A 13,455-nucleotide genomic window follows, 5' to 3' on the forward strand; every position below is an offset into this window, starting at 1 on the left:
TCACAGAGATACTGGGGATTCACAGTTTAGGAGAGGGGGAAAGGTTGCGAGGGGCAGTGTGGGGTCCATGTAGAGAGCAGGGGGAAGGAGCCAAGAGCAGACCCATAGAACCTGGGAGTCTATGGCACAGGTTGTGGGTTCCAGATTCATCCTAGGTGATAGGCTAACGCAGGCTCTGAGACGCAGGAGAAGCTGGGGACAAGCCAAACAGAAAAAGAAAATCCTTCAGCAGCAGATAGTTGAGAGTCTGGCCATCTTAGATATCATGAGGGAAGAAGGCATGGGAAGCTGGCACCTGCCAGCCGGCCAACTGCTGCCCTCCCTCCGGCCCCTTCATGATGTTTATTTTCTCACTCACAGCTATGCAGGGCTTCTCAATTGTGAATAAGCCATGTACATGGGCTTCCCTACAAGGCCCTGTTTAGTGACCTCACTGCTCATGGTCAGTGACTCGTGGCTCTCCTTGATGGGCTTCCTAATAGCACCTGCAGCACACAGACCTGTGTAAGAAGCTCCTCACCCAGAAGGCACCTGAGGCTCTTTTCTTTGCTGTCCCTGCATGACGAATCTAAGGACAAGAGATTCCGTTCTCTGGTACAGTGAGTCCAGCTGACCTGTGTGTGGACTTTCCATCCAATTACCCTTATCTTTACCCATAGCCTATATTTTTCCCTCTGAGTCCTCTACTACAAGGGTTTCAAAAGCTTGTGAAATCCACAGAGATACATTTTTCTGCAAGATAGAAATGCCAGGAGTTTCTTCTTTCCTCTTTATCTTGTAAAGAAGTAATGGGAAAACTGGAGGAAGACTGAAAGCTCATTCGCTTATTTTTAGCATGTCATATATCTTGAGATTTGTTTTCTTATTTAAGAAACAGAACACACCTAGGACAACATGACACAGGCTGAAGTCCTCGGTTTGAGTCAAATTCTGTGGCTTACTGGCTGGGAAACAGAAACATCACGGGTTGTCGTCTGAAATGAGAATAGTTCACCTTGTCCACACACCTGTAGGTAGGGGGATACTGAGTAGCCAGTGTGGCCTGTAAGATGTAAGAAACATGATCGAGAAGGTCATGTGTCCTGGAAAGTAAGTATCAACCAATGGCAAGGGTCTTGCACTTGGATAAGTATGCCATTTACTTATACGTGGCCTGACCTGCCTGCTGTGGGCAAAAGTACTCCACATCAACAGGGACCCACCTTCTCTTGAGCTCTTTACCGTGTGTAGATGTAAGGCAATGGGAGGCATATGAATCCCAGGATGCTATAAGCTCCGAGCTCCAATGGCTCAGCAGTGAGGACAGGAGCTCTTCCTGGCTTTGAGTCATGTGAGACTCAGAAACTAAGAAATCCACAGAGACCTGGGTTTGATTTCTATCTGTGCTAATTAGCACCAATGCAGACCAGCAGTCTCAGTTCCCTTGAGCTCACTGTGACTAGGTGGCAGCAGGCTCAATGAGGGGCAGCCAAGAAAAGATATCATCACAATAAATCCATCCCCACAGAATCTCACAAAGGGCTTGAGGAGTCTGCTCTACACAGACCTGGAGGGACAGCCCTGTATGTTCTTGGTCTGTGAGAACACAGCCTTTTACCCCGGGTAGGGACTATATCCTCATCTGTTCATTCATTCATGCATTCATTCATAAGTGAGCATGTACTGGGCTTATTGCTCCCATTCATTCAACAGCATGTGTGCAGTTCCCATCCTCTGCTGGTATTCAGAGAGTGTAAAAGCAACACAGGCAACGTAAGAGCCAGGCTCGTTTTCCCAGCATAGGGAGGGGAATGTCAAGGCGCTCAGGTGGGAGTGGGTGGGTGGGAGTGGGAGCATCTCCATGGAAGCAGGAGGGGAGAGAGAGTTGTGGGAAGGGGAATAACATTTGAAATGTAAATACAGAGAATATCTGATAAAAAAAAAGAAAAAAGAAAAAAAGAGTCTCTTATAAATCCTATCTTCAAGGAGCAATATAACTCAAAAGATCACATAAAACATGAACTAACAGCAAAAAAAGAAACAAAAATCAGCAAGAGCCAGTGGGTGGGAGCAGGATGGACAGAGGGGGGGGGAAGGCGGTGGGTGACCGAGTCGGAGCTGCTGTAGTCCCCAGCCTGCCATTCTCTGTGTGAACATGCCCATCCAAGATTCCTGAGCTAAGAGTGAATAGGAGGGTGGGATGGCGACAGATCCGGCTTTATGAAGCAGGGCTGGGGAACTGGACATTATATCAGACCTCACAAAACCTAAGGAAGTGACCAGCACTCCTGGGACCCAGACTCTATATGATGCTGGCTGTGTTGGTTTGTTTTGTGTGTCAACTTGACACAAGCCAGAGTCATCAGAGAAGGAACCTCAGTTGAGGAAATGCCTCTATGAGATCCAGCTGTAATGCATTTTCTCAACTAATGATCTTAAGTGATTAAGGCAGGAGGGCTCAGCCCATGGTGGGTGGTGCCATCCCTGAGCTGGTGGCCCTGGGTTCTATAAGAAAGCAGACTGAGCAAGCCAGGGGAAGCAAGCCAGTCAGCAGCAGCCCTTCATGGCCTCTGCATCAGATCCTGCCTCCAGTTTCTTGCCCTTGTCCTGACTGCCTTTGGTAATGAACAGAGACATGGAAGTGTGAGCTGAATGAGCCCTTTCCTCCCCAACGTGCTTCTTGGTCTTCTACCTAAGACTGATGAAAGGCAAAGCACCTCGGAGGGGAAGAAAAACCATTCAAACACAGAAGGTTCCACAGCCACCTTCTGGTGCTCTGTTCCCAAGGAGGCCTATGAGTCCTGCTGGGGTCCATGGTCCTCCCCAGTAGACTGCAACCTCATTTTCAGTATGTTGACCTGGGATCCAGTTCCAGCTCTAGCTCCTTTTGTTGCTTCCAAAATACTTTATGCGAGTTCTCAGGCTAACATACAACAGGATGTGGTCAAACAATTTGAGAACCAACCTGGATCTCCTACCCCTCAGCAGAAAGATGTCTCCTAGGCAGGGATGGGTTCCCAGCACACACAGAAGCACCTAGTATAGAGAAATGGCCAAGAGGTTTCAGCTGAAGGACTAGATAAATCCATCAGCCCATACAGCCCTGATCTGTATCTACATGACCCGAGGCAGAACTGGCCCCTCTGAGTCCACTACTATTTGTCCAAAGGAATAGCAATGACCTTGAGGACCTGTACAGGTCTCAGTAAATGCAAGTGACAAAGAGCTGGGGCCTGAACTGCAAATGTGAGGGAGTCACATGTTCTTAGAGGCAAGGCAGGGCAGTGTCCCTCAGTGAAGTGCCCAGGGTTTACTGCTAGCTAGACAAGCACAATCTATTCCTTCTCTTAGTTGCTGCCCCCGGGGTGGAGCTCAGAGCTCAGCACACATGTGTATCTGCATGAAGACTGCCTGAATATACGGAGCTGGAAATACCCACTGCGCAATGCAATGCATCCCTGATCTGTATTCACTGCAGGCCCAGAGAGACGGCACAGACCAGTGACTGCGGAGCCTCAGAAGAGACAGAGAGTTCTACAGAGAAAAGAATTGGCAGAGGGAGGAGGTAGTGGGTGGTACAGCGGTGGGACATTCCAATCAGTGTGGCAAATAGCTTAGCCCATTAGTCACCACCACTGGGTATCTATGGAAATGCCTAGAAAATGGTCTTCAGCAGAGACAGCCAGACAGCACAGTGTTTTATACAAGGGGCTGATGAGCCCATTCCTTCTCCTCTTCCTCCTCCTCCTCCTCCTCCTCCTCCTCTTCCTCCTCCTCCTCCTCCTCCTCCTCCTCTTCCTCCTCCTCCTCCTCCTCCTCCTCTTCCTCCTCCTCCTCCTCCTTCTCCCTCCTCCTCTTCTTTCCTTCACAAAGGACCAGATTAGTCTGTATATGCAGACATAGACACAGACAGACACATAAAGACACACACATACACACACACACACACACACACACACACACACACACACACAGGGAGGGGGAGGGAGAGGGAGACTGAAATTAGTTAGTTCCAGGGCACTAGCAGACTAAGACAGAGAGCATCTTAGAAAGAACAGCTTCCTCCTGGATCCAGTGCCCTGTTGTGAGTCTGGCTCAGCCTGTGGCCTGGCTTTCCCTGAGTCTTACTTTGCTGCAGATCCTCTGCAGATAGAGCACTGCAGCTCAGGTCCACAGCTCGTACGCACCAGGATGTGGGCAAACAGTAACATCTGCATTCCACTTCCCTTCAGCCCAGATAGGAATAGCAAGTCTGAGTCTCCCTGCTTGGGGGTGGGGGTTGGATGGGGAGGGAGGCGAGGGGGTGAAGGGGGGAGTCAGGTCGCCTCTCTCCTCTGGGATGACAGCACTCCTTCCACACAGAGGAACTAGTCCCCTGGCGTTACAGATGAGGAAACTGAGGCACAGAGAACTGTCCAATAGCTCAATCCATGTATAACTCACCACTGGGGAAACAGCAGAGCCAGGATAAAAACCCATGTCTCCTGGCTCTGTGGTGACATCATGTCTGCCTGCACCTGACACTATTGTCACCAGCATTGACAGATGTCGATGGCTTGGCTTTGCTCTCTGCCAAGACCCTCTAAAGCACCAGAAACTTCTGAAAATCTGCATCAAACCTGTAGCCCTCCAAACAGAAAAGGTTCAGGGTAAAAACTGGGGCACATAACTTCTATTATGAAAAAGAAAAAAAAAAACCAACCTAGAAAATAAAAACCCAACATTTCGAGAGATCTCCATGTTCACCAACAGAACAAGTATTAAATTATCTTCTCTCCATTTGATGAATGGCTTGGCCTTTAACAATATGTGTAAGGCTTGTTTATAATGTGGGAACTGTTTATGTTTTTGTCAAGCTTGAAAAAGGATAAGAAGGTACAATAATGGCATAGTCATTTATATAAACAAAATTAAAACCAGGGAATCACAAAATGATTTGGAAATGTACAAAACTAAAATAGAGGTTGTTTAGGGATAGAAGGCGACTCATTTCTCTTTGCCTAACTTTTTTCTTTCTTTGTTTTCTTTTTTTGTTTGCTTGTTTGTTTTTTTTTTTTTTTTTTTTTTGCATTCTAGTTTGAGAATAGATGACATTCACATTTAATACCATCATAAGATCCAGACTTAGGTAAAAGGAGCTGTGTTGATTTAGACCTGCCCAGTCTCAGCAGTAGTTCAGAGCCATGTGAAACACGCTAGAACCTGGCCAAGCCCTGTGCAATTCTTTCCTACAGAGAAAGATGCAGGTGTCCAAGGACACTGGAGCTCATCACACAGTCTTCCCTCCTGGCCAAGCAGCTGAGATACACACTTGGAAACCAGTTACTTCAAAACAACAATCTGTTTCTTTTAAAAAGACAACGGGAATCTTTTCTAAGGACTTTCACTGCTCAGACCTGGAACAGCCTGAGTGGTCTGATCCTACCGCTAAGGAAGCCATGTGGAAGGACTGAGACCCTTAATGCCTTCCGTCACACAGCCTGGCTTCTGGTAGTCTAAGTCCACTTGAGTGTTCCAAGATTGAAGATGCATCAACTCTGCCGATGGCTTACCCTTCTAAGACCAGGAACATCATCCCTCCATGATTCTATCTGACCTCTACCCTCACAAACAACCTCTGCAGGCCATAGCTCAGACACATTTGAGTCTAAGCATAACTTCCCAAAGCCATATGCTGTTCTAGATCAATGTATCTGGCCACATGCTTGTGAGCATGTGGCACATGCTCAAAATGGTCAACCCAGACCTTCTCAACTTCTAAGGAAAACAGGACTAGACTATGATAGATTGAAGCACAAAGCAGATGAGGCCTGACAATCTCCCAAGAACCCTCCTGGGGTCCTGCCAGGGATGATCACAGTTCACAGCAGGCATTGAAACAAGTAAAAGCTCTTTCCCTGGAGAGTTCCTCTAGAGTAACATGATGTAGAGTAACAGAAGATTTATTTCAATTTCATTGATTGACTTATGGAATATAGCTTAAGCCTTAGTAATCATGACAGACACAGATTATGAGAATGATTGCTGTGGTTATTAAACCCACAATTCAACCTCTATTTCCAGCATACCTTACACAGAAAGCATGGTTATGATACACCATTCAAACCAACTGAACTGCCCAGAAACTCAATGAAGTGAAGTTATATGGTCGTATATACTAGTGAACAGGCTTTGGGGGCACAGTGATATATCCCAACAGAACAATGATATGACAGCCACCTAATGAAACTGTCATTGGGTTTCCAATGTATTGTTTCTCGGAAAATAGTTTAAATAATGGCACTTTGAGCTTCCTGCCAATTATGAAGAAAGTGTCACATCCAAATGGCTAACCTCTTCCCTGAACCAAGCACAATAACCAACAAAGTACCCTCAATCTCTCCAAGGATGAGCATTGAAAGATGGCTGTTCTTGAGTCAACATTGAATCACCAGTTATGGGAAATGTGGTCCTCTAACCATGGCATGTTACCCCTACTAAGCCTTCTTATGACTTCTGACCCCTTTCTCACTCTTCTACTGACTTCTAAGGACACCGAATGCCTGGAGAGTCTCCCATAGCATCTCTGGGAAGTGGGTGGTCCTAGATAGATGTTAGGAAGAGTCTAAGATGGGGACAAGATAATTCATTGAATAGAGAGAAAGAAGAAAAAGATTACACATGACTCTTCATAGTTGTTCTCAATAGACAATCTGAACAAATCACTTGCAGATAGCAAGACAACCATCACCGCAACCAAAGCTCAGATATCTGTCTCAAGCTACCTTTGAGTATGACTTAGACTTGAGAATGGACAGTATCCAGGGCTGTAGCGGGACACAAAGGCCCATCAGCAGGCTGTTGAGTGATGATGGTCTCTCATGGGACAAGTACCGGAATGAGATAAGAAGTTCACCAAATATACTGTCTACACCCCAGCAAAGAAGGCTGTAAAGCTCAGCGCAGGAACGTGCTGAAAAAGCAAGCAGGAAGCCATGCCCTCGTTTCCTTCAACCACTCCACATAGCTAAGGACTACAAACATTTCCAAATTCAATTGTCGTTTGAGAGGAGGGTTCGGTGAGACCTCCCTGAGTACTGAGCTGTCTGCCTGCAGAGGCAGCACACAGTGAGGCGAACTCCGTTCTCTGTCATTTCCCAGGGCGGTTATTATGGTGCCCTCCTGCCCACCCACCCAGAAGCAAGAGGTGGCATGGTACTCACCCCACTGCAGAGGTGCCAGCTGCAGGTGCTCCAGGATGAGCTGGTTCAGGAGGCCCTCCACGCTCGCCTCGCCACTGCGCTTCAGAGATGGATGAGCCTCAGTCAAGGAAAACTTAGCTTCTGCTGCGCCCCAGGACTGGAGGAGATAGAGAAAACTCTAGACAGATACACGCCCCCCCCCACCCGGTGAGAGCAGTCTATAGAAGGTATATCATTCCTTTGCTTGAGTGGTAGTCTACGCAATGGTGAAGGCATCAACCTGAGAATGGGAAAAGTGGGGACAGGGAAACACAGCGGGCGTCTCTTCCTTCATCTCTAAATCCATTCAAGTAGGTGACTGTTCTAGAAGGAAGGAAGAGCTGCCGGGCTAATCCTATCCCAACAATGGTTTTTGCTGGGGGGGGGGAGAAATAAGGGAAATTTGAGGTTATTTTTTCCTTAATATAACACACAGACTGCAGCTGAATGTTCAGTACGGATGTGCATCTCTGGACACATACTGGGCTCATGCTGGCTTCATGTTTGCTGCGTTATACATCTTGATGTAATTATATATGTTATTGTGAACAGGCTCTCTCGAGCGAGTTCATAATTGAGGAAGTCATAACATCTCTCAGCAAGCATCAGCGGATGAAGAAATCGTGGCTTAGAAATGCAGACAGCAGGCAGATATGAAAAGCTGCTATGAGGACCCACTGCAGTTCACAGCAGATCTGTAAGCCCCATGCCTCCCTTTCTCCCACCGAACCAAAGTCACCAAATACAAGCAGAAAGCAAATGGGGAAACAAGTTCCTGACACTTGCTAATAGCTGGAAACAGAAGGATAGCCCACCTCCTACACCCATCTGGCAAGTTCATTCTGTTTAAAAAAAAAAAAAATGTCCCTTGTACCAAGTGGGACAAGTAGGCCACTGAGGCAAGGAGGCATTGGGGATAGAGGTGCCAGGAAAGGGCTTGACACTGAACTCACGTGGTGAAGATGAAAAGAAATAAACTGGCACTCAGTATGTGCCAACCTGAGGACAGTGGTGTGGCGACATCTTGTAAGCAGGGAATCAAAGAGGCAGGGCCAGTAAGGGAGATGGGCTCATGCTCCTAGGTCTCGGGCCTGCACATCTCTGAAGCCAGCAGCCCCGCCAGGCATTTAGGGAAAGCTGCACAGATCAGGGCTGCCCAGAAAGTGTGGATGGACCACAGCAAGGTTTTGCTCAGCACTGGCTGAGATAGTGCCAGATCACCCCCATGATGCCAAGGGAGCCTTGCCTGTACCGAAACCTAACCAGTTACTCTAGACTTCTCGAGCTCCCTAGTACCACAAGCACTGGCTCCTCCTGTGCTGCATCTTGTGTCTTCCCCCTTCCTCATTGGTTCCTTCATCTTCTCTTTGGTCCTACCTCCTCTAAGAAATGCTTCTAAAGCCATCTCTGTCCTAGACGGTTATTCTATATCCTCTTTCAAGACACACTACATATGGTAGCTTCATCACTAGCTTGTGAGCCCCCTGGCCCACAACAGTGCCAGGCTCCAATAGCACGCTCTCTCTCCATTCATTACCGCCCAGGGCAGGTTTGCTGCAATGCTGTTACTATTGATGAGCACTTGGCAATGCACTTTCAATTCTCTTGCTTAGTCCTGGGAGTGAGGATTCTCCTGTTAATTTAACAAGGAGGGACAGGCCAGGCCACTCGAGATATTGAATTAAGACTGAAATCCGAGTCTTGGAGGTCATGGGTATGCAAGAGAGACATGGTCTTGCAAACAGAAAACACTAACCTCCAGCAAACCCAGTAATAGCCACACCTTGACCTCACTAAGCAAAAGCCGGGATGTAAGCAAAGCAAAACAAAACAAAATGTATGCCGTGTTCCTGGCTGGGCTGCTCACAGTGCCACAAAGTAGAAAGTCCACTCTCAGATGACCGAATACAAAGAATGCAGTTCCTCTGCACAGTCAATGCCATGTGGTCTTCAAAGAAAGGAAGCCTGACACACTATGTGCCTGACCCTTGAGGACAATCAAAGAGAAGCCGGGCACAAAAGGATAAACAGGGTCCCTAGTAGAGTCCAGACATACGAATACGGGTATCTGGATCAACAGGCAGAAGTCAAGCCTGGCTGCCAGGGATGGGGTCAAGGGATAGAGAGTTGAGGTTCTTGGTCTGGTTTCAGTTGGAAAATATGAGAAGCTCCCAAGATGCATGTGGGGGAGGCTGTGGCACTGAGCTCTAGGCTTCACCATGGTTAAGATGGTAAATTAAAGATAAATAAAAACATGCTGACGGAAGGAAGGGACTCTGCAATTAAGGGAAGGAGCTAGGGAAGATGAGGGGCTGAAGCCAGGTGCAAAGACTGGGAACTTGCCCAGCGGAAGGGACATCTGAGCCAAGTCTCTGGAAGGAACCAGAGGAAACTGGACGAGGGAGGGGCCCAGAAGCAGAGGCATAAGCTCAAAAAGCAACAGAAGAGAGGACTTTACTCCAGACAGTACAAACGGAAGCTTCCCTTCTCAGAATAGGCTCAGAGATCACTTGGGAAGCTGTGCTGCTGGTCATTGCTGGCTTCAAGGACACCAAGGTCACTGCACACAACTCAGTGGCTCTGAGGGGACATTGTTCTTCCTGGAGTGGCCCACTGCCTAGTCAATTTTCCCTAGCTACCCCAAGCTGCCCTAACCAACAGATGGGATGAGGGTGCCACCACTGTAATGAAGAGTATGCAGTCACCAGCACATACCCGTGGGGGGTTTTCCAGACATACAATGTGACCATAGAAGCCAGAAGCATCCCTGTGACCATTCACCTCCAAATGAGGTATGGTGGTACACCCCTGTCCATAATGTCAGCACTTGGGAATCTGAGGCAGGAAGGTCAAGAATTCTTTCATGCCTTCCTGTGCTACACAGCAAGACCATCTCAAGGAAACCAAAACCAACCAACCAAACCAAACGAATAAATAAACCAAAGAAAAACAAACAAAGAGCTGTTCAGTTTCTTAGCGCCTGTAGTGGCTGTTCCTGGTTGTCAACTTGACTATATCTGGAATGAATCACAATCCAGAATTGAAGGGCTCACCTTTGGTCCTAATCTTGAGGCATAGAGGTTATGTGTCTTAGGACACTAAAGCCAGAAGATCTCTGAGCTCAAGGTCATCTGGAACAAAGTGGTACACACCTTTAATCTGGGACACACCTTCTCTTGAGGACCCACATAAGGACACTGAAAGGAGGAAGGCTCTTGCTCTTCGTCTGCTTGCCTTGTGTTACTGAGCACTCATAGCTGCTGCCAACCATTGCTGGGGAGTTGGACAACAGACGGTAAGTCACCAGCAAAGACCTTACTATATAGAGACTACCACAAGCTCTGTGACTCTAGAGAACCTTGACTAACATAGCTCCTGACCAAATTTCCCCTGGGTGTGCGGTGGTTTACTCTAAACATGACAGGAGTTGATGGTGTGCACATAGGGCTGGCAGAAAGAACATGGCTACAGTCTTTGGTCTGGGTCCCTGGCTCATCAAGTCGTACAGGAAGAAGTACTCAGAGATGCTGCAATGGGGGTCCAGCAAGCGTCAAAGGGAAAGGATCTGGTTAGGGCTACAGTAAGGGCGTTACCCATTCCTTCTAATCAGGTGTACGAGGTGCTTATGCTGGAAGAACCAGAAGCCAGAGAGTTCAGCAATTCGGTTCTGGGATGCTTAGTGATGGCACAGTGGCCACAGTCAGCCCTTCTGCTCCATCTTCTGCTCTGTCACCAGAGTTGTCATCATACGGCAACTACAGAAAGGGAAATGACTTGCTTGGGAGCACGGGTCTGTGCACTGGCCAAAGCCAAAGCTGAAAGGTGTGCTTTCTACTCAGGCAAAGTACCACTATACATCTTATGGTCCTGCCATGTGTGTGTGTGTGTGTGTGTGTATAAAACATCAAAAACTGCTGCATTAGAAAATAAAGCTGGTTAGTGCTTATTTCTGAGAGAAGTTGTGAAAGGTTACACAGGGGAGGAGACTAGAGAGGTCCCTGTGGGAGATGGGGGAGGGACAAGGCATGGGTAAACCAACTACTTTCCCAAAGTCTCCAACCATGTGGACCTATTTAAACTAAGGTAGTAGTTATGTTAGTGGGCTGCATTAAGAATGAAAGCCAGTAGTGTGGACAAAGTTTGGTCTCATGGTGCGCTAATCCAGTCTGAAAGAAGTGAACCCTGACTACAGAACTTTCAAACACTGGGTTTTTTTTATGCTGTCTTGTGTGATTGTTTCTTTCTGCTCTCCTTCATGACTCATCCCAAGGTTCATATTCAATTATGTGAGATTCAAACCTCATAAGGTGGAGCGTTACTTATTTATCAGAGGCTTGTAATAGGGTCTCATGGTAGGCAGCGGCAGTCTCCCTGGCACACAAACAGAGCCCATTCTCCTGATAAACTCCGATGACAGGAGAGAAGCAAGGGAGTCTGTGCCACTGGCCTTAGGAAGCTGTCCTACCTATCAAATTCTGGAGTCATTTACTGTCAGATGTGACCCACAAAGGGTACAGTTGGCTAATAACACTCACTCCCTGTGTGTACACAGCATCTCCTTTGCAGCCCAAAGGCTGTTTGGTAGCTGAGCTTGAATCTGCCAGTGGCCAAGCTGGTTAGCCAACATGCCTGCCTATGATGCCACACTGTCGTGCAGACGGTAGAAGCTAACTCTCAATATGTACATTTGGTATTTGGGGTGAAGGATAAATTGTGATGGTAACAGAAATCACTATTACTCTTGTAGAGAAATTTCCAAAATGCCTACTATGAGAGGGGCCCAAAGGTAAATATCTACCATGCATATTCTCTGATACTATTTTCAGATTTAGATGTCAGAACATGCTAGCTGTGGACAGGAGCTGCTACTTCCATTCATTGCTTTTTATATGTATATATAGTGTATGTTGATCTGATATTTTTGTTTTGCTTTGTGCTCCTTTTTATTTAAGAGATGAAATTACTCTGTAGTCTAGTCTAAATCTGTGGACAAGGCTGACATTAAAGTCATGGCAATCCTCCTGCTTCAGCCTTCCAAGTGCTAGGATTACAATGGAAGTCACTATGTATTTCCCTTTCATATATTTAAAACAATGACCACCAACCCCACCCCACCCCCGAATCCTTAGGCCTGTGGAGGAAACAGAAAGGCAGGGTGACCCTGGAGCCTTCAGCCAGCCAAACACATCATGTGACTGCTTCACTGCATACCTGGAACCCAGGAATCAAGCCTCTGCTCCACTATAGGGACACTGCAGCCCATAGGCTGGGTGTCATTAGAGCCTGCAAACAGCTCAGACTGGGTAAAGGCCAGCAGAGAGCTCTCCGTGGAGCTAAAGCATGTCTGACTTCCTGTCACAGGCAATCCCCCATGCCTACTTACTGATTCTTCCTCCAAACCCCGGGGTGTTAGACTTCCCTGACAACCTTCCAGAACAGAAGTATGTTTCAGGAGCCAGGTGGCCCTCTCCAGCAACACAGCCATTCACAGACTATGGCAGGTTCAAATGGATTTTATACTGGGCAAGATAGTTACAGTCACTATGTTGGGACAGCCAGAGGAGGAAGGGTTGGTTTTCACGAGTGTGATAGACCCAGAAGTTGTCCCAGATCCCCGATCTCTGGAAGACAGGTGAAATGCTCACCAGAAAAAAAAAAAAAAAAAAGAGGTGAAAAGTACTTCAGGCAGTAGGGAGTGGGAGCGAGGGCAGGAAACAACACATTATTTGAACAGCACACATAAGTGTGTATCATCCTTCCCTTGCTCCTAACCACCATGACTCAGAGCATGGGCTCTATCTCATGTACCCCCTGGGGTGAAGAGCCATAGGTGCAGCTCGGCCCCACAAGAACTCAAGAAAACTAGCAAATTGTCATAGGGATTATACAAAGGAGAGACTCCTGGTAAGCAAGCCTCTGGCTTGACTTTCTAATTTACATCACTAATTTCCTTTTTCTCATCTTGGTACATGCACTGGAATCTTGGCAAAGCTCCCTGTGCCCAAATGGACATGCAGGAATAGCACAGCCCTTCAGTGGGGACGGGGTGCTAAATAACTTAATCTATGTAAATAAACCTGACCAAAAACTGGCATCTAGTGAGTGCTAAGAGTACACAGACTGTGTGCATGGTCAACACACACTCAGTGCACACCAGTTCATGTGCACACACAGAGGCCTGTCGTGTCCATGAAACATGTACTCTCTGGTTGGGAAATACAAGATCTACATTATCCGCGTGTTTCCTTGATTCCTC

The 13,455-nt window shown here is 47.3% G+C and overlaps 1 protein-coding gene across 7 annotated transcripts in view; it reads right to left on the reverse strand.

The window, feature by feature from the left end:
- TRAPPC9 (trafficking protein particle complex subunit 9) overlaps window positions 1-13,455 on the reverse strand; it is a 427,690-nt gene that overhangs the window by 84,712 nt on the left and 329,523 nt on the right. For 4 of the 7 annotated variants that reach the window (XM_080939655.1, XM_080939654.1, XM_080939652.1 and 1 more), the window contains one exon: window positions 7,182-7,260. In XM_080939655.1, coding sequence (XP_080795781.1) covers window positions 7,182-7,260 — 79 coding nt within the window. Of the gene's footprint in view, window positions 1-7,181; window positions 7,272-13,455 lie in introns of all 7 variants that reach the window. The other 3 variants (XM_080939653.1, XM_080939656.1, XM_080939651.1) reach the window with 1 other exon arrangement.

This window comes from Micromys minutus, assembly GCF_963924665.1.
Source record: "Micromys minutus genome assembly, chromosome: 27".
NCBI classification, from domain to species: domain Eukaryota; kingdom Metazoa; phylum Chordata; class Mammalia; order Rodentia; family Muridae; genus Micromys; species Micromys minutus.